The sequence below is a fragment of the Heptranchias perlo genome, chromosome 24 (genome assembly GCF_035084215.1).
Source record: "Heptranchias perlo isolate sHepPer1 chromosome 24, sHepPer1.hap1, whole genome shotgun sequence".
In the NCBI taxonomy this organism is placed as follows: Eukaryota; Metazoa; Chordata; class Chondrichthyes; order Hexanchiformes; family Hexanchidae; genus Heptranchias; species Heptranchias perlo.
In genome coordinates, this window is record NC_090348.1 from 19474585 (window position 1) to 19496118 (window position 21534).

At 42.8% G+C, this 21534-nt stretch overlaps 1 protein-coding gene across 1 annotated transcript in view; it reads left to right on the top strand.

Moving 5' to 3' along the window:
• dus4l (dihydrouridine synthase 4-like (S. cerevisiae)) overlaps nucleotides 1–21534 on the top strand; it is a 62691-nt gene that overhangs the window by 40152 nt on the left and 1005 nt on the right. The window contains exons 13-16 of the mRNA XM_068004588.1: nucleotides 3210–3363; nucleotides 13397–13532; nucleotides 16803–16911; nucleotides 20337–20437. Coding sequence (XP_067860689.1) covers nucleotides 3210–3363; nucleotides 13397–13532; nucleotides 16803–16911; nucleotides 20337–20437 — 500 coding nt within the window. The remainder of the gene's footprint in view (nucleotides 1–3209; nucleotides 3364–13396; nucleotides 13533–16802; nucleotides 16912–20336; nucleotides 20438–21534) is intronic.

A 21534-nucleotide genomic window follows, 5' to 3' on the forward strand; every position in this document is an offset into this window, starting at 1 on the left:
TGACTAATCTAGTTCCTGAAGGCATTTGATAAGGTTCCACACAAGAGATTATTAGCAAAATAAGAGCGCAATGAATTGGAGGTAACCTTGACGTTAGCTCTGTAAAAACTCTAAATACAAAGAATGCAGAAAAATTTTTACTTTTTTTTTTAAACATAGCAAAAAAAAACACAAGCGACTGAGGACGTTGTGGACGAATGGACAGGAAGTGTGGGATCAATTGGGAGATACCAATGGGTAGGAAGTGTGGGATCGGGAGATACCAATGGACAGGAAGTGTGGGATCGATCAGGAGATACCAATGAACAGGAAGTGTGGGATCGATCAGGAGATACCAATGGGCAGGAAGTGGGGGATCTCATTAATCAGAGCACAAATTCTTTATTCCTACTCTCTGTCTCTTACTTCTCAACCAATTACCGACCCATGTGACAAGGGATCTGTACTGGGGCCTGGCTTTTCACCATATATATTAATGCCTTGTATGAAGGAATAGAGTTATATATCCAAGTTAGAAGGCACGGTAAGCTGTATGGATAGCAGCAGGAAGTTACAAAGGAACAGATATAGACTAAGTGAGTAGGCAAAACTATGGCAGATGGAGTTGAATGTGAGAAAGTGCAAGGTTATCCACTTTGGATCTGAGAAAGACAAATCAGTATATTTCCTTAACGTTGAGAGACTGAACTGTGGAGGAGCAAAGGGATTTAGGTGTCCGTGTAGAAACATCACTGAAAGCCAATGCACAGGTACAAAAAGTAATCAAAAAAGCTAATAGAATGTTGGCCTATATCTCAAGGGGGATGGAATTCAAAAGTGAGGAAGTGATGCTTCAGTTGTACAGAGCCTTGGTCAGACCCCGTCTTGAGTACAGCGATCATGTATGGACACCGAACTCCAGGAAAGATATTTTGGTCTTGGACGGGGCGCGGCGCAGATTCACCAGAATGATACCAGGGCTTAAAGGGTTAAATGATGAGGATAGGTTGCATAAACTTGGCTTGTAATCCCTTGAGTTTAGAAGGTTATGGGGGATCTAATTGAGGTATTTGAAATGATAAAAGGATTTGATCAGATAGATGCAAAGAAACTATTTCCTCTGGTGGGGGAATCTAGACCAAGAGGGCATAATCTTAAAATTAGAGCTAGGTCATTTAGGAGTGAAATCAGGAAGCACTTTTTCACACAATGGGTAGTGGAAATCTGAAACTCTCTTCTCCCAAAAGGCTCTGGATGCTGGGTCAGTTGAAATTTTCAAGACTGAGATTGATAGATTTTTGTTAAGTAAGGGTATTAAGGACATATGGAACAAAGACGGGTAAATGGAGTTGAGGTACAGATCTGCCATGATCTAATTGAATGGTGGAACAGGCTCAAGAAGCTGAACGGACTACTCCTGTTCCTATGATAGCAGTTGAGGACAGGATCACGTTGGTCTCGATGCCTTGTGTGGTTGAATATCCTGCCAACATTTGCTGTCTAGGTTTGCACATAAAGAAAGATCCTTTGGCCAGTACACAGAAGCATTGGGAGCAATTGTGCAATTGTACCCAGCAACTTTAGGAAAGGAGTGTAAAAGTGGAGTAGATAAGGATGTATATGAAGTTTAAGGTATACAAATGTTTGGCTAGTTTCTTAAAATCTATACCTAGATTAAAATTTTAATAATTAGGCAGAAATATTGATTTTAAAAAGCAAAGTAAATTAGAAAAGAACAATAAGCTGAACATGGAGTAATGCCACCTAAATGAATTACAATCTAAAACATGAAACATTTCTTCCATGTGACTAGCTTGGTTTTCTGAATTAGCTGGTAAATCACTAGCACTAATACTCCGTGACACACCTGCAGAAAAAGCAGGATTTTATTTTCAAATTCAGATTTTATTGTGTGCGTCATTGAGGCGACACATGTACTTTTAGAACAAGGGAGCGTTTATTTTGAACAGGGTAGAGAGCATGTTGGTATGCCAGCTTAAAAATAAATTGAAGGAAGCTGCTGGTATCCTGTGAGTGGCTAGGTGCAAGATTTAATCCCCAATCTGTGTTTTGTTAGCTGCCGTCAGCAAAGAAGTGATAGAGTTGCTATATTTGGCCACAGCATCCCAGTGTTAGGTTAGAGAAAAAAGACCTGATTTCCTCCTCTTGATGGCTATCATATGACTGTGTGCGGACTAGGGATAAGGACAGGATTAGGCTCTACTCTGATGCCCTCCTTGATTTAACTAACCTCCCAATACCCCTCATGAACACTCTTGAATAATTACAACTTTGGAAAGATACTGGAAGGCAGCTGGCACCAATGGAAATCACACATCAAAGCATCAACATCATTACAAGAAGAAACGCAAAAACTGGTTGAGGAAAAAGAGGTGGACAGTAGATTCAGCTACAAAGGTTAAAGACAAGGCCAGGGTATGAAAACTGGAATCGTCAAGAAGATTAATTCTAACTTTTTAGAGCTTCTACATTTGGGACAAAGACCTGTGGAGGAAGAGTTTGAGGTCTTTTTAAAAACTGCTGCCTATGGCTAGGATCATAGAGGAACAGAAAGATGGATTGTAAATACCCATCATTAGAATTAAGAAAAGCGATGGAGGAAGTTGGTTGCATGAAATAACTTGGGGTGATGGTTTTCCCTCTGAAATATGAAAGGGAGAGCTCTTCACATTTTGGAATTCTTTTGTAAAGACACCATGATAGAACTTGAGCACATTGGATGGGGCTTGGTATATTTTATGCTGTGAAACATGTGTACTCCTTGCTGAAAAAATCAATTAATTTGTTTGATGTAAGATTGTAACTTAAGTTATGTAATAATCTTAAAAATCAGAAATTGAAACTAAAAACTTCCTTTCTCACAGATGTAGTCCAGCATTTTAGTACTAGTGATTTACCAAGTAATTCAGGAAACTAAGCTAGTCACATGGAAGAAATTCAGGAGTAAAAAGTTTAAAATGTTTCAGATTTTAATTCCCATCGGTGGCATTACAGCTTGTCCGGTTTGTTATGCTTTTTTTTGCTTTGTAATTGCTTGTTCAATCAGAGTTTTGCTTTAAAATGTTTTCTTTTTGTTTGAATCAAGGTAGAGATTTTGTGTGACTAACCAAACATTTGTATACCTTGAAGTCTGCAAATGCAAGTTTTACCATTTTATTAACTAGCACATGATTAGTTACAAATGTGTAACAAGCTGCCTCTGCTTGTAGATGCCATTAGAGAGGTGAGGAAATACTCAATGAACCATATGAGTGGTGGAAAAGATGAAAAGCTGCTTCCAAATATGTATGATCACCTCAACATGAAGCTTTTTAGGGCACAAAGGAATCTTTACATATCTGGATTTTCACTGTTCCTCTGGCTGTAAGTATAAATGATAGAGAATTTGTATGTTTTTTTGTCTGTTTAACCTCCACTGAAAGACAAGTCCATTATCAAACAATATGGGGTAGGGGGAAGAACACAAGAATAGTATCTGCTCAACAACTGGGTACTGTGCAGGATCTGTGCTATTCGTATGGTTGTCCTGACCTGTGTAGGTTCTGTTCTGCAAGCATACCTCAGTTCCTATTCTGACCATTCATGATTTTAATTGATGTCTGTAGTCTCTTGTAAACATTCTTTTTAAGTTTGGATATCAAAGTTTATTTTAGTGTGTTACAACTTTACAAAGCCTATAGCATCTGCTTTTGTTCCCAGAACACATTTTATTTTAGACAGCACAGACGACTTAGCCTTAGCCTGTTTGACTCATCCATTGCTGTCTTCTAGTTTTAAGATCGCCACCTCTACTCAGAGTGGTGAGAATGTGGAACTCGCTGCCACATGGAGTGGCTGAGACGAATAGCATAGGTGCATTTTAAGCAGAAGCTAGATAAGTACATGAGGGAGAAAGGAATAGAAGGATACGGTGATAGGGTGCGATGAAGTACGGTGGGAGGAGGCTCACGTGGAGCATAAACACCAGCATAGACCTGTTGGGCCAAATGGCCTGTTCCTTTGTTGTAAATTCTATGTTGGTTATTAATCTTAACCATGAAAAGTGCTTGTGTTGTCTGAAAACCCAAAATTTCCAGATTTGCCCCAAGATCAACAGTCGGGCCTGTCCAGAGTGCTGAATTTATCAGAAATAAATTCTCCCAAGTCGATACTTAGTGCAAAAATATCCTAAATACAGCCCATGTTAATAGAGTACAATTTGGGGCTGCTGTAAAGAGTGCTCCAAAGTGACTGCATCAGTCAATTACATTTCATGTCAGCTCAGAAGGTGTTGCAGTTCTCCAGGGCTCGTCAACCTCCTTCAGCTTAAGTCGTGTAACTTTAAGTTGGTCCTGCGCCAACTGACACCAGAGTAAAAATTTATAAAGGTGTCAAACCATCAAAATTAACAGTATTATCCTTTCCCTGCACCTCAATCTGCTCAACTTTGACTAGTTTTGGAGACTGTATTGGCACTAACTGTGCCTACAGTTTTTGACACTGTATTTAGTGCGATATCGGTCATTATGCCAGTGCTAAATTGAACCAGCAGGGTGAATTTACTCCTACAACAAGAAACCACATCACCTAATTGATCTCTGCACATATATTAGTAAGCACATCAGTATAAGTTGTTCCATATCTTCTAGTCCTCTATTGACAAAAGTTGCTGGTTTGTCGTCATGTTCTGAGCTGCCTGGAGCTAGTTGGAACTTAGAATCCAATGTGGCTAAACCCAAATTTCTTGGAAGAAGGGAAGAGGAAATCCACTTTCATTATAGCCCACATTTCATATGACTCCCACGTCATTTCTAAATTGGGTCTTGCTTCCCAATGAACTCTATTTCTAGGTGGGTCATTTTGCTGGTTTCATAACCAACCAGTTCATTTAATTTTCCACCTTTTCTCTCCCTTCATGAATGTGGTTAATCATTCGGCGCATTTGAGAGCTTTTATCAGTTCACCAAATTCCTGTTCAGTTATAGAGAGTCCCAGCAACAAAAGAGGAGGCCACTAAGTCACAGATTCCACATAAAGACTAAATATAGGAAATTGTCAGTACAAAGCAGGGGAATGGAGGTGGACAAAGAATACATAAATGGCACTTTAATACTGTACCACGGTTTTACTATCTGCTCCATTTCCCCAACAATGCAGGAGGCACATTTCTATGCCTTGCACACACTCAAACATGAACACAAAAGATTTACAAATGCCGATGTGAATTTTAATGACTGAAAAGAGTGGATGCAATAGTATTAATTGTTTTAAAATTGAGGAAAATTAATGCCAAAGTGAACTTAAATTTACCTTTATCATTCAGGCTGCAGTTGATGAACATCCTTACTAATGCAAGACCACCTCTTTCAGATGGTCTTCCAACACCAATCTCAATATGCACTGATCATTTTATATTGCACCTTTGGCCAATACCAAAAGAAATGTATGCTTTGCAGGCGCTATGGGTTTAAGAGGTGGCCGAGAGAAAGGTGTTAGAGGTGTTTGGCGTATTCCATGCAGTCAAAAGCAAGCATTCCTGATTTTTTGTATACTGCCCCTGATTAGCCTTCTCACAGGTTGAGAGATGTGGATAATTTTTACCATTTAGATTTTTCTCAAACAGTATAGAAAATGAAGAACAGCCAAAACACTTTTAAAGCTATCAAAAATCAGCATCAATAAATATTTCAGAGCAAAATAGAGAAACTTCAACTGATAAATCAAATTTAATTTAACTTCTGATATTTCTTACTTTTTAATACTGTGCTTGCATTTTAACTTGGCTCACAGGGTTATTGTTGCTCACACTCTTGTAGCAGACCCACCTTATTTCATTTGGCATCTAGACTGTGCAGATAAATTAAACTGGAAATTCAGGTTTCTAATTTAAAATACATCTTTCTCAGGAAATAAGGTGCATAAATTTAACACGCACACTTCGCGAAGGTAAGTATTGCTATCTTGTCTCCACGGGGCCAATTGAAGCAATTGTTTTATTTGCTAGCAGAATATTAGGTAAAACCTAAGACAAACCAATGTTTGGCTAAATGAGCTGCATAATGTATTATTGTTATTCCTTCGCAAGTTGTAACAACCTGGGAAAGTTGAACTTGTTCACTTGTGCAGCAGCCACATTCTGGACCAGTATGCAACAGCATTTGTGTGATGCTATCTGTAAGGCATCCACATGGTACAATTCACATGGGGCATGATTTTAGAAGAGCGGCGGGATGGCGGGGGTGGGGTGGGGGGGGTGGGGTGAACAGGTGCACGGGTAACCTGAATAATAAAAGCTTACCGTTCCCCATGCGATCATAACTTAATTGGTGGCCATTAACCCTGTTTCCGGGTTTGGCGTCCGAAAGCTGCACAGCGGGCGGACTGCCCACCCGGATGACCTACTGTCAGCTGGAGCGTCTAGATTTAAAGGGCCATTACACCAATGGATTTTGCTGAAGCAAGGAGCAAGGAGACACAATGGAGCAGCACAGGGGCAAGGCAGCTCCAAGATTCAGCGACGCCTCACTTAAGGTGCTGCTGGTCAGAATGAGGAGGAGGAGGGAACTGTTTTACCCCACCAACAGGAGGAAGCGCCCTCCCTCTGCCATCAAGAAGGCCTGGCTCAAGGTGACAGAGGAGATCATGAGCAGAAGCAACATATCCCACACGTGGGTCCAGTGCAAGAAGCGTTTCAGTGACCTAACTAGGTCAGCAAAAGTGAGTACACTTACTGATTCTCCTGCATTCCATGTTGCACTTCACCCAAAACCCCCTCACACCATTCTGCACTACCAAGACTACTCCATCACATCACTCCTCACATCCACTTAAGGCTCATCCTCAACTTACCTTCACTTCCTGTGTACTTCCTCACCTTCCCATTTGTGACTCCACCACTACCACTCACCCCAATCCTGATCCAATGTGATGTCTCTGTCTGATACAAACTCTCTGATGCATCTCTTTCAGGGTCAGCCTCACCCAAAGCAACACATTCGTCGACTGACCACTTCACCCTCACTCACTCACACGTCTGTACTTTCCCCCCTTGTAGGAGGAGAGCACAAAATGCACGTTAGAGGGCGAGGACTGGAGGGAGGGCCACAAGAAATAGTGGTCCTTGCGGAGGAGGAGGCTCTGGAGATCAGCCACATCCTCAAGTGTTTGTCCGGGGATGCTGAGACTGGCACCCCACAAATTTCTGGTGACACAACTTTAACATTCATCACACACAACATGAATTGATGTTAAGAATGATTGGCATGTTCAAAACCTCAGTATGCTCATCGCAACATGACACATCTGTGATGATGCTTAATATTGTCTTTTGTTCTCTTACAGGCCTTTTAACGACCACAGTAACGCCAGAGGGTGATTCATCAGAGGAGCTCCAGGCCTCTGAGGGCGCACCGTCACATCTTAGCGCCCTCCACTAGCGCAGATACTCGCACCTCGGTGGGTCCTAGCAGTCAGTTAGTTGGGTTGGCACCTGATGAGTCACCATACACAAGTGCGCATGAGCAGACACTGATGGCAGGGGCAGCTGTGGGAGTCCGCGTCGGTGGGCGCACTCCTCTCCAGGCTCTGCTCTGCTGGATGCAGGTGCTGAACCCCGAGGACCATCCTTTAAAAGGATAATGATCGAGAGACAACAACATATTTGTGAGGTACTGGAACAGGTGCCATGCACACTCTCCACAATAGTGCAGAGGATGGAGGAGTCCAACTCTTGCATTAGTGGAATTGTGGCGCAGGTACGTGAGGGAATCTGAGATAGTGTCGCTGTTAGCTGCAGGAATGTCTGCAATAACGTCGCAGGCAAGTGTGGGAATGTCTGAGATGGAGAGAAGGCTAACCTCCATTGAGCTTCAAGCACGGCTCACAAGTGAGTCCACTCAGGCCCTGACAACGGCTGTTCGAATTCAGGATGAACAACATTCTGCTGCCTTAAACAGGCAGACAGAAACTTTACAACTGGGCTTACAAGGCATCACACATGTCCTCCAAACTGTTCTCCAGAGTGGAATGAGTGATGTGGGCTTGGCCCAGGTGAGGGATGATGGCAAAAGGGGACATGGAAGTGGGGACGCCACTCAAAACGCTCCCACATCTCACCCGTTGCCCCTCTCTCAACCAGAACTCGCAATGCTGCTCCTCTCCAGGTGGCCAAATCTACCCCTGTGCAGGTGGAGCAGTCTTTGGCAGGGCCCTCAGGGGCTCCAAAACCCAGAGGGTGAAGGCTGAAAGCATCTAAGCAGTCAGGGCATGAACGTGAGCAACCTCCCAATACCTCTGCTACAGCCACAGGGGATGACCCACATAGAAGTAATAGGAATAGGAACCGTTGGTGACCAATGGGTGACTTGTAGTTGCAGGACTGTTTTGTGCAGGGGCGGTGGGGGGGGGTAGGGGATGGTGTTGGCGCAGCTCTTTCCAGGTGGTCTGAGGACTGGACTATTCTCACTTTGTGATCTCCTTATGAGAAGCGTTCACATACTAGTGACTCACTGGCCTTACGAGCAGCCAGGAAAGCCGCTGCTCTGCCGATGGGCTCCTCCTCCTCCTCCTGCTGCTGCTGCTGCTGCTCCTTCTCAATATTCATGGCAGATGTGGATGGTGGATGAGGGCATAGGACCTCATCAACCGGTACCCCTCACTGTTGCGTCATGTTGCACAGGACACAACACACTACTACAGTTCGACCCACTCTCGCTGGTGTGTATTGAAGCGCTCCCCCAGAACGATCGAGGCACCGAAATTGCATCTTCAGCAGTCCTATCGCATGTTCAATTACAGACCTGGTGGCGATGTGGCTGTCGTTGTATCGACGCTGTTCCTCGCTGATGGGGTTCCTCAGAGGTGTCATGAGCCACGTGTGCAGGGGGGGTATCCCTTGTCCCTGAAGAGCCAGCCCTTAAGGCTGTTCGGTGCGTGGAGGAGGGCCGGGATGTTGGCTTCCCTCAGAATGAATGAATCATGGCAGCTGCCAGGGAAATTCGCACACACGTGAAGAAATCTTCTCCGGTGGTCACAAATGAGCTGAGTGTTGATGGAGTGATATCCCTTTCTGTTGATGAACAGTCCTGGCTCATGTGGAGGTGCTCAGATTGCCGTATGCTTGCAATCGATTGCACCCTGTACCCGTGAGAAGCCAACCGCAGAGTGGAAACCCACTGCCCTCTCCATCTGGCTGTGGTCGTCCGTGGGGAAGTTGGCTTACTGCGACGCCCTGCAAAATAAACCGTTGGTGACTGTCTTATGCACTTGTGTGCAGACGACTGTGAGAGACCCCGGCGATGTCCCCAGTGCACCCTGGAATGATCCAGAAGAGAAGTTGAGGGCAGTGATCACTTTAACTGCAATGGGTAATGAGATGCCGCCAGGAGCAGCTCAGCATGAAGGGGGCTGCAGATATCTGCGACCACCTGGCAACTCACACTCGGCCTCCGTAGGCACTGCTCCTCAGAGAGGTCCAGGAAGCTCAGCCTCGGTCTGTAGGCCCTCTGACGAGGGTAATGCCTCCTGTGGCGGTGCTCCCTCTGTTGTTGCCCTCTGTGCTCTTGTGCAGGTGCCTGTGGCGCACCATTGTGTTGTGGAGCGACAAGTCTGACAGCTCATACTTGGATACTACCTTATTTCAGGCTGCACTCATCATTGTAGAGCAATTGTTTTTAAACTCAGTTACGACCCACCCCCTTGCAAATATTGACACATTCCCAGGAAACCCTTGTCCTAACTTCTGAAAGGCAGCATTAGTTACCCAAAGGAAAGCAATGCTACCATTGCAGGCAATTTTTTTTTAACGTGTGTCTTCTAGTAAGTTAGCAAATGCATAAAAATACAAGAAAATGGATAGAATACAAAATTCTTGTGCTACTGTGCTTACAGAGCACGTGAGTGCAAAAGACAAGGCTGAAGTGTTTGCAACCATCTTCAGCCAGAAGTGCCGAGTGGATGATCCATCTCGGCCTCCTCCCGATATCCCCACCATCACAGAAGCCAGTCTTCAGCCAACTCGATTCACTCCACGTGATATCAAGAAACGGCTAAGTGCACTGGATACAGCAAAGGCTATGGGCCTCGACATCATCCCGGCTGTAGTGCTGAAGTCTTGTGCTCCAGAAGTAGCTGCGCCTCCAGCCAAGCTGTTCCAGTACAGCTACAACACTGGCATCTACCCGACAATGTGGAAAATTGCCCAGGTAAGTCCTGTCCATAAAAAGCAGGACAAATCCAATCCGGCCAATTACCGCCCCATCAGTCTACTCTCAATCACCAGCAAAGTGATGGAAGGTGTCATCGACAGTGCTATCAAGCGGCACTTACTCACCAATAACCTGCTCACCGATGCTCAGTTTGGGTTCCGCCAGGACCACTCGGCGCCAGACCTCATTACAGCCTTGGTCCAAACATGGACAAAAGAGCTGAATTCCAGAGGTGAGGTGAGAGTGATTGCCCTTGACATCAAGGCAGCATTTGACCGAGTGTGACACCAAGGAGCCCTAGTAAAATTGAAGTCAATGGGAATCAGGGGGAAAACTCTCCAGTGGCTGGAGTCATACCTAGCACAAAAGAAGATGGTAGTGGTTGTTGGAGGCCAATCATCTCAGCCCCAGGACATTGCTGCAGGAGTTCCTCAGGGCAGTGTCCTAGGCCCAACCATCTTCAGCTGCTTCATCAATGACCTTCCCTCCATCATAAGGTCAGAAATGGGGATGTTCGCTGGTGATTGCACAGTGTTCAGTTCCATTCGCAACCCCTCAAATAATGAAGCAGTCCGTGCCCGCATGCAGCAAGACCTGGACAACATCCAGGCTTGGGCTGATAAGTGGCAAGTAACATTCGTGCCAGGCAAGTGCCAGGCAATAACCATCTCCAACAAGAGAGAGTGTAACCACCTCCCCTTGACATTCAATGACATTACCATCGCCAAATCCCCCACCATCAACATCCTGGGGGTCACCATTGACCAGAAACTTAACTGGACCAGCCATATAAATAATGTGGCTACAAGAGCAGGTCAGAGGCTGGGTATTCTGCGGCGAGTGACTCACCTCCTGACTCCCCGAAGCCTTTCCACCATCTACAAGACACAAGTCAGGAGTGTGATGGAATATTCTCCACTTGCCTGGATGAGTGCAGCTCCAACAACACTCACGAAGCTCGACACCATCCAGGACAAAGCAGCCCGCTTGATTGGCACCCCTTCTACCACCCTAAACATTCACTCCCTTCACCATAGGCGCACTGTGGCTGCAGTGTGTACCATCCACAGGATGCACTGCAGCAACTCGCCAAGGCTTCTTCGACAGCACCTCCCAAACCCGCGACCTCTACCACCTAGAAGGACAAGAGCAGCAGGCACGTGGGAACAACACCACCTGCACGTTCCCCTCCAAGTTACACACCATCCCGACTTGGAACTATATCACCGTTCCTTCATCGTCGCCTGGTCAAAATCCTGGAACTCCCTTCCTAACAGCACTGTGGGAGAACCTTCACCACACGGACTGCAGCGGTTCAAGAAGACGGCTCACCACCACCTTCTCCAGGGCAATTAGGGATGGGCAATAAATGCCGGCCTCGCCAGCGACGCCCACATCCCAGGAACGAATAAAAAAAAATGCCCTGCCCAGACAGAAAGAAATCTGACAACTTCTCTTGCAGATCCACAAGGGTAGGGACCTTCGTTTGAAAACCTGTGTTGTAGGTGATAATGTCTTTCTACTTTTGTCATAAATCATATGTCTGTTGAGGCTAAAGAATGTTTGTTATCCATTGTATGTATGGTTTTCCTCCGAATCCTCCCTCCATGTTTGTTAGCACTCAATGCAAGCATGGAGCTTTTTTTATTATGTATGCTTTTATCTTCCTTATATCAACTTGATCGCTGCCTTTCATGGGAAAGGAGGTATGATTTCAGAATGAGGTCAATGAATGCAGTGAGGGGGGAAGATGGTGTTGAGGAAACCACTGTTGCCTGTCGCAACCTATGCACAGCACTAAATTCTTAAAGAACGAAGCCCAATTCATTTGAACTATTTTCACAGTAACGGTTGTAGACATATGGAACAAAAGTAGTTGACAAAAATACATACTAGGCCAGGAGTGTATTAGACTATGTATTCCTTTTATCACCTTCCTCAAATTCCAAGTAAGCATGAAGACTTTACATAGTACACCAAGACTCCTGTTTAAACTATAGCAAATAATGTGGGCAACTTGTAAATTTGCACATACTTCAGATTTGTGTCTAAACAGTATAAATTAATGTCTGCAATAGGAATGCTAATTCTTGGTTTAAGGTGTTCGCCTTGGCTCAGTGGTAGCACTCTCGCCTCTGAGTCAGAAGTTGTAGGATCAGCCCCGCTCCAGACGCTTGAGCACGAAATCTAGGCTGGCACCATTTCAGAAATGTCCATTCTCCCCTCTTAGTTGATGCCAGGTGTCATTCACAGATCTACAGAAGGCACATTGCCATTGATATAGGCTTAGAGAGCTGGGTCTTTTTACTCTATAAAAGTGTAAACTTTGGGGATATTTGATTGATGCCTTTAAAATAATAAAGGGACCACACTATATGAAATAGATAGGGTGGAGAGAACCAGGGGATATGAATACAGCATAGAACTAGGTTAAATGTCAGGAGGTTTATCTTTTTGCAGAGGCTCATCGACCTGTGAGACAAGTTGTTAGCTCGAGCGGTGAGTGTGGATTCGCTGCAAGCATTCAAAAGGGAGCTGGACATGTTCTTGGCTGTGGCTAATTATTTTTTTAATTTGATATTTTTGTAATTGGGTTAATCGGAAAATGGGCTTCCCAAAAGTTTTATTTTGGGTGTGTGACAAGCCAAAATGTAAGAGGGAAAACAAATAACACAAAGGGTATCGTACTGTTAAGAAACAACAAGCCTAATCTTTACAAGCCTGCTACTCAATTCAAAAGAATGATTTACTGTTAAACATTACAAACTAGTAGTCTGGCAATGCAATGCTGATGAGAAATGTAAAGGAATTGTGAAGATAACATTGAGGCAGTAATAGAAATCTTTTTGAATCCGATGCTCTGGCCTGTTTAAAACATGAAATAAAGATTTTTTCCCCCCACTTTCCTCCCTTCCCCTCTAAATTACAGTATTCCTCAACTGAAACTGTATAGAGGCAACTTGCTCCCAGCTTTTGAGCTAATCTATTGGAAACTTACAAAAGTGGCCTGAGTACACCTATGTGCTGGATTTCTCTTCATCAATACACAGTCTCCACATGGGTGCCTCCCTCATTACCCAGATCCTACTCCTTGTACCATGTACTCTTGCCTTAAAATCATGTTTATTTCATTCAGCTGTGAAAGCTTTCTAAAGTGTATATATTAAATCAGTTTCTAACAATTGTATACTATTTACACAATTTTTTTATAGTGTTCTTAGACGTATGATCACTCTTATCTCAGAACTGGCAACTGCAATGGGAGAAAATCAGGCACTTAAAGTTCAAGCAGATAATTCTAATGATGCAGCCAAAAGGTACATGGAGGAAAATGAAGAACTGAAAAAGGTAATTCAAGTATGAGCCTTGTTAAGATCTATTGTATGTCTTTTACTTTTTATGACCTATTGCTTATTCCATGCACTTGAAAGACATCCAAAACGCAGTTTGTACTTGTATTTATAAACTGTTTAGTGACTTTAAAATTAAGACCTATGCACTCCAAACCCACAGAATCACACGTGTGAATTCCTACCTGCATTAATTAATCCAGTTTTGCACATTCTCAGTTTGGAGTGTTGAATGGCTCCATTGATGTGTAGTGTTTGATCTATTGATCAAGGGGAAAGAACGAATTGTAAAAAAAAAACTCCTGATACCCCACAGAAACATGATTTCTGTTGACCAGCTACAGAGCAGCTTTGATATTGGCTCTGGACAAATGCTGCTGGCAGGATCATCTGGCTTTCCCAGTTGAATTAAAGGTAATGGCACTTGGGGGGCATTAGTAAGGTGTCTGAAAAGAGCATGAATGATGGTAGATGAAGGCACAAACTTTTCCACAATTGGAAGAATTGTGTTCCAGACCCTCAGGTGATTTGTATGAATTAGCAATCTGTGAAGTCAGAACTGGTTATTTCAGTGATGTAGAAATTACTTAAGGAATGTTCTTACTGAAATTATTCTACCTATCTTACCCTCCCCCCCCCCCCCCCCCACATGACTTTCTCCTCACCTGCCCCCTTAGATGTGTGGTGGACTAGATTCTACTTTGGTATTAAGGGGCATAGACCCATCTCATTATATGAAGTGGCCTTACAACAGCTTGTGAACTTGCAGAAATGTACAATAAGACAGAATCATAAACCAGCAAACTGTGACCTGTATCTGTCTTGATTTAAAAACTCGACACTGAAAATCTGCGGCCATTCTGGCAGGTTCCAATGGGAGTATACCAGGGCAGTTGCAAACTTAGCTGGAACCTCCCTCCCCCTCCCCCCACTGACAGCCCAGGACCATTAGCACGGGTCCCTGGCTGCGGCCTCCTGCCGCCAAATTCCCGCTCACGCCCGCTGGCCAGGTAGTGGATCTGGAAAGGTGTCAGGTGGGACTCTGGGAACATTTATGTAAATGAGGCCTGGGAATTAAGATCAGTAGGGCCTCCATGTCCCCGAGGTGCACCGCCCGCTTTGGGGCTCGTGTGCACCGTGCTCGTTCCCCCCCCCCCTCCCCCCTTTAAAACTGGAGTCGGGTGGGGATTCCGAAAGGCTTGGAGTTCCCACCCTCTCGCACTCCTGGCAAATTGTCAGTAGATATGTCTGGTCTCATTCGGCCACCTCCCTGACTACCAACAGAATTTACTCAAAAGAAGAGGATCAAAGCTGTTTAAAAGCAGCTCACTTACAAAGGGGTGCAACTCTTTTAGTTTCTGTCTTTTTCCCCCCCCCCTCCCATCCCACCCCCGACCAGCCAGTCACGTGCTGTGGCGTGCTGTGTCTTTTGCTGGCTTGCTTCTCTTGGCCCTGCATCCTGACCTCGCAAATTTCATTGGGATCAGCAGTGGCAGGTCTCTGCCTCCACAGATGTTCAGGGTCTACAAACATTGACCGGCTTCCAAATCTGCTGCAGTGAGCTATCTGAAATGGACTTGAAGGACAGATCCCAGTACTGCTCTAATACACTTTCATTGAATTTATAGGTATTCTTTGCTAGTAAAGAACATCAAGGAAGTGATAATCTTAAACTACCTTTTTATTTTTACTGTTGAATGGCTTTGTCAAAGACTGAGTGTGTAGTCAGGTGTGGCACAATATATAGTGTAGATGGGATCAGAAAGTTGCAAAGAGATCTTGATAGATTATGTCAGTGAGCAAAACTGTGGCAGATGGAGTTCAATGTGGAGAAGTGTGAGGTATCCATTTTGTACCCAAAAAAGATAGATCAGAGAATTTTCTAAATGGTGAGAAGCTAGGAACTGTGGAGGAGCAGAGAGATTTAGGGGTCCATGTACAGAAATCACTAAAATCTAGTGGACAGATACCAAAAAAAATTTAAAAGACTAATGGCATGTTAGTCTTCATCTCAAGGGGGCTGGAATACAAAGGGGTAGAAGTTATGCTACAGTTGTATAAAGTTCTGGTTAAACCCCATCTGGTGTACTGTGTTCAGTTCTGGGCACCACACCTTAGGAAGGATATATTGGCCTTGAAGGGAATGCGGTGCAGATTCACCAGAATGATACCGGGGCTAAAAGGGTTAAATTATGAGCCACGTTGCATAGACTAGGCTGGTACTCCCTTGAGTATAGAAGATTAAGGGGTGACCTAATTAAGGTGTTTAAGATGATTAAAGGATAGGGTAGATAGATAGAGAGGAACTATTTCCTCTGGTGGGGGATTCCTTAAAATCAGTTCAGGGTGATGTCAGGAAGCACTTCTTCACACAAAGGGTAGTGACAATCTGGAACACTCTCCCACAAAAAGCTGTTGAGGCTTGGTCAATTGAAAATTTCAAAACTGGAATTGATACTGAGGTTTTTGTTAGGCAAGGGTATTAACAGATATGGAATCAAGGTGGTTAAATGGAGTTAACATACAGATCAGCCATGATCTAATTGAATGGCAGAACAGATTCGAGGGGCTGAATAGCCTACTCTCGTTTCTATGTTCTTAAAACTTAACAGTTACATTGAATTGAGAATAATAGCATTCAACAATATTCTTCCTGTTTATTTTCTCCTCTCTCCTCTCTTGAAAGTACCAACTGGAGCACGGTTCCACAGGTGTCAGCAGCATCGTGTACATTGTCCAAGTGACCAATCTTTGTGTGTGAGCCAAGTCAGTAAATATATGCAGGCTACTCTACGGGGGAGGCACCACAGCTCAGAACCTGATCCCATCCTTGCCCAACACATACACGCATCACAGCAAGGACATATAATCCTGGCTTCTAGGAGCACTGAGGCCATTTCTAGCACACCTACTACCACCCTTGTTTAGATCTGATAACCCACTACAGGCCAGGACCGATTCTAAACTTTCTTGGTTCAGTCACACAAGGTGGGGTATTTACACACTAAGCCATTGCAAGCGCTTGCACTCTATTTTTGGAAAAAAAACTCAACTATTAGACCTCTACATCCTGCAGTTTCTTGACTTGTTCTGCTATTGTAGATCGTCCCAGCTGACAGATTGAACCAAAAGTAAAATGAACTACATCACCATTAGACCTATGACTGTTTTCCTGCAAGATGAACAATGTATCTAATGCAAATTGTATTTTTTATTACACTTCACATCTCACTAAAGCTTTCATACTTAATATGTTTTTTATCAATAGGCTGTAAGTAGAGGTAAAGGTGATGGAAGTAACAAAATGGAAGAGGAAAATGATAAGCTGATTAAAGAAATAGAGAGACTAAAGGCGGAATTGAAGAAAACCACAGAAGGTAGGACATAAAAATTTATAACCTTTTGTAAAATAAATAATACGTTGTATTTTAGGATTTTTAACCAATTTTCCAAGTATAGAAGGGAGTTTAATTGGCAGCTCTACCAACCAACCACTGGACAGGGAAGAGTTTGGAGGTTGAGCTGCCCCCACCTCCACTTCCTGTGAACACAGGAGAGGGAAACACATGTTCAGGCTCCAATAAAGGTTGCTGAGCAAGTCTAGGAGGAGGCAGTCTACTTTAATATGAAAGCTGGACTAGGCTTAGACAGCTGGTCAGGATTCATAGAAAAAGACTGTCCAATTAAAATGTTTTTTTTAAACCTGCTAAAAGGGTCATTTGGTGTATTTTTATTAATATTTAGAAGAGGAACTGAAGCAAAGTTGTACTAGGTAAGGTTTGCTACAGCTGTTACTCAGTACATTCACTTCTGACTGTTAACAATTCGTATTTGGCCTTGTCTCACTGAAGTGTTGAGCAGTCCACCTTTCAGAAAATTGAAGAAATGCACATGAGGTTTGCAATATTCACTTCACATAACAAGGGGAGTCTCATTGTTACACACCCTTCCCATTGGTTACACTATTGTACATCTAGATACTGGGTTGTAAAAGCAGATTCCTGTTTGTGAGTGACACGAGCCCACATACAGAAGACTGGTGACTCTAACACGAGGGAATAACAAAGGCAAACTTGGAATTTGTAAGACTATATTAAAAATATATAACTTGTACTGTCACATCTTGTTTACCCAAGATTAATTTAACCTGAATGTCTGACTGGGGATCCAAACAGTTTTCTTTGATTAATCTCTTTCCCAGTGGCGCTGAAACCAATATAGTGCCCTATTGCCACCCAGGCTGAGACCAATTAATTCAGTACAAACTGGGGATCAAGCTTGGGATCTTCCTAGTTTGTATTGCTTAGCTTGGATAAACTTGCTGAGCCATTAAAGGAACCCTCAGAACAACTAATTTGTTGCACTTTTGCAGGCTTTAAAATCTGGCCAATTGTTCAACAGCCACTTCCTTTGAAGAATTTAATGTATTTGTGTTTTTCTGACTTTTACTGTTCATTGGCCAATAACAGTAGGAGATTGATTGATTAAAATCTTGAATTAAGCACATTTTTCTTCTAAGTTTGGACTGATTTGTCTTGAAATGTCCTAGCAGTCAAAGATTCAAATGCAGAATTTTGTATTGCAATAGGAATGCTATGAGTAAAATGTGCAATTTTAAGGGCTAAAATAAAACCTCACAAAACAGTAATTATATAGAATAAAATGACGGTGCAATGGTTTATGTAAAAAAAAGATTTTGAAGCAAAGTAAGGTTTTGAATTGGCCACAGGCATCTGTTTAGGGATCAACAATTCAAGAAACAAGTAGTTGATACCTGTTTGGAGGTGTGAGCAAAAATTAATGCAAGCTTCATATGATCTTGTTTGTGTTGCATAGATTTAATGATTTTCTCAAGATAAGAGCATTTTATCCTTCAGAAGGTCAAATTATGAGGTTTTTTTTCATGTTAGTAACCACTCTTGTAGTGAAGAGAAGTTAATATTTTCGAGTTGACCATTTTTACTCTTAAGTAATTTTAGAATATTGAATAGTAAGACTTTGTTTAAAGGTGTTCTGTATTGTTGATTTAAGAACCATATAAGGATCATGCGTATGAAAAGAAAAGGCTTATTTTCCAAAAGATGATTGGGAATGCTGCACAATCAACTTGGCAGTGACACTAATTCAAGTGTGAAAATATTCAGATGTTTCAAAAAGAGGTGACCTCCAAAAATTGGACACGTTTTCAAATATAGCTTCTACAGCTGTGCAGTGGGCAGGGTTTATCCATTTTATTCTTCCACTACATGCTGAATTCCCAAACTATTAATTTGCTTCTCAATTGCTGCATGGGTATTTTCCCTACAGGAAAGTAGAGAAAATATGAGGGAGAATTGTCGTAAGTTCTCCTTGCATGTTCTCCCAGGTGATTAATTCTGTATTTTGTTTGTAATCTTATATCTTTCTGTTTTGTATCTTGTATCTGTTACGTAATACACACAAATGTGCAGTGATACATTTCAGCATAAATTCAAGTTACTCGTTTTTGTAACTTGTTTCTCCCAGCTGCTCGCACATCAAATCTATTTAATGTGTGAATCTACCATAGAATCATACAGCACAGAAGGAGGCCATTCAGCCCATCGTGCCTGTGCCAGCTCTTTGAAAGAGCTATCCAATTAGTCCCACTCCCCTGCTGCTTCCCCATAGCCCTGCAAATTTTTCCTTTTCAATTCCTGTTTAAAAGTTACTATTGAATCTGCTTCCACCACCCTTTAAGGCAGTGCATTCCAAATCATAACAACTCGCTGCATTAAAAAAATGTTTCCTCATATCGTCTCTGGCTCTTGCTGATCACCTTAAATCTGTATCCTCTGCTAACCGACCCTCTGCCACTGGAAACAGTTTCTCCTTATTTACTCTGTCAAAACCCTTCAGAATTTTGAACACCTCTATTGAATATCCCCTTAACTTTCTCTGCTCTAAGCTTCTCTAGTCTCTCCACATAACTGAGGTCCCTCATCCCTAGTATGATTCTAGTAAATCTCCTCTGCACCCTCTCCAAGGCCTTGACATTCTTCCTAAACTGTGGTGCCCAGAATCGGACATAAAACTTCAGCTGAGGCCCAACCAGTATTTTATGAAGGTTTAGCATAACTTCCTTGCTTTTGTACTCTTTGCCTCTATTTATAAAGCCCAGGATCCCGTATGCTTTTTTAACAGCCGTATCAACTTGTCAGCACAAGATTTTTGAGAAATGTGGTTTGCCAGTTTTTTTCCTGAAACCACAAGCAATATTGCCGCTTAGGAGCTCTTGTCAGCCAGGGAAGAGATGTGTCTCTAAGTTTACATATCCCTTGTAAGCTTTAATTCCTTTCATAATCAGATATTTGGGAGTCAAATCAGCAAAGGCTTTATTTCTTCTCTAGTGTTATCTATTCCACATATCCTACTTGACCAATGGTGTTATGGGTAAAAGACCACATATCCTCAGGACCAGATAGGTATATAGTATCCCAAAAGAAGGAAATCAATTTCAATAAATGGATCAAGGTGGCTCTTCAGAAGTCAGTTAATAGTGTATGACTGGGCTATTGAATCTGTTTGCATAAATAACTTGTAAAGGGTAACAATGATCTGTACAACACTTCAGCTCCAGCTCTGTTAGGAGCTCCATGGAATGCAATATCTGGGAAGAATGCTGGAATTGAATCATCTTTGACAATTAACGGAACTTATTGAAAGTTTCACCTATTGTTAAACAACAGTGCAGATTGTAAAGGTTTCATTTAGAAATCAGATTTTTTTTTCATTCTATATTTTAAGTTCTTGTAACTTTTTTTTCTGTTTTTTTGTGGCAAAGCTCTTGAGAAGTCACAGATTGAAATGGCTTTAATCAAAAAACAATGTGAAGGACTGACTAGAGAATATGACCGTCTTCTGAAGGAGCATGACAAGATACAGGTAAGAAAACTTCTCCATTTAAATTATTATAGTAATACAATAAAGTATTACAGCCATTCTGATTACCCCGACTAAAAAAAAATCTTGATTAACTTTTGTTACTACTCTGATTAACCTTCCACAGGTTCTCTCTCTTTACATCCTTGTCTCTCTTTTTCTCCCTCCCTATTGGTGGTGGTGACACTACTCGCCAACCCATCCTTGGATTCAGAGCTAATTCCTCAACTAGATATTCTGGCAACAGGCAGAAAAGAGTAAGAGCAACAGCAGAGGAATATCTTTTACAATCATCAGCCGTCTAGGATTTATAGTCAACAGGCTCTGTCCACTATTTAGGATTGTTTTCTAACCGTAGTAGTAAAGAGTCAGAACAGAAACAGATCAGCACCTTTTGCAGTTGACAGCTTTTCTGCTGTGTGCCCAATCCAACATTGCTTCTCTCTGGCAGCATGAATGGCACTTGGGTGGCTTCTATGGGGCCCAGAACGGAGACACCTTAGTGAGATTTAAAGCAGGGAGTCAGAGGAGCAACAGCATGTATCAAGGCAGAGCAGCAAGAAGTACAATTGACTGTTTTGGACTGGCCTTTTAAACCCTGTGCCATACTTCTGCTTTAGAGATACTTTCTTGACCCAACATCATTTTCAAATGACGAAATGGCTGACGCAGCTTTTTAAAATGTGAACTGTCTCAGTTTTAAAAGGTCAACATTTTCAAAATACACGTAATTAGGCACAAACCTTAGACTAAGTGTGCACTTCTATTTAAACCAATTAAGCCTGACTGCTTTCTGGTATACATCCAGTCTAGTGATCCATCAACCATGTTGCTTTACCACACCTCACTCTCTTCAGCCATAACTGCCTACTCCAGAATCATCCTTTTCGCCATCACTAACTGCCTCATTAAACCCCTTTACCCCAATCCTGCCACCTCCAACATCAAATGCAAAGAGTTTGTGGATTTCTTCGCCTCCAAGATTGAGAACCTCCATAAGCTGCCTTTACTGTTACTTTTCCTTCCTCGCAGCTTCACCCAACACTATACAACTTCCTCCAGCCTTGTACCCTCTCCCATACCTTTCAGTATCCTGGCTG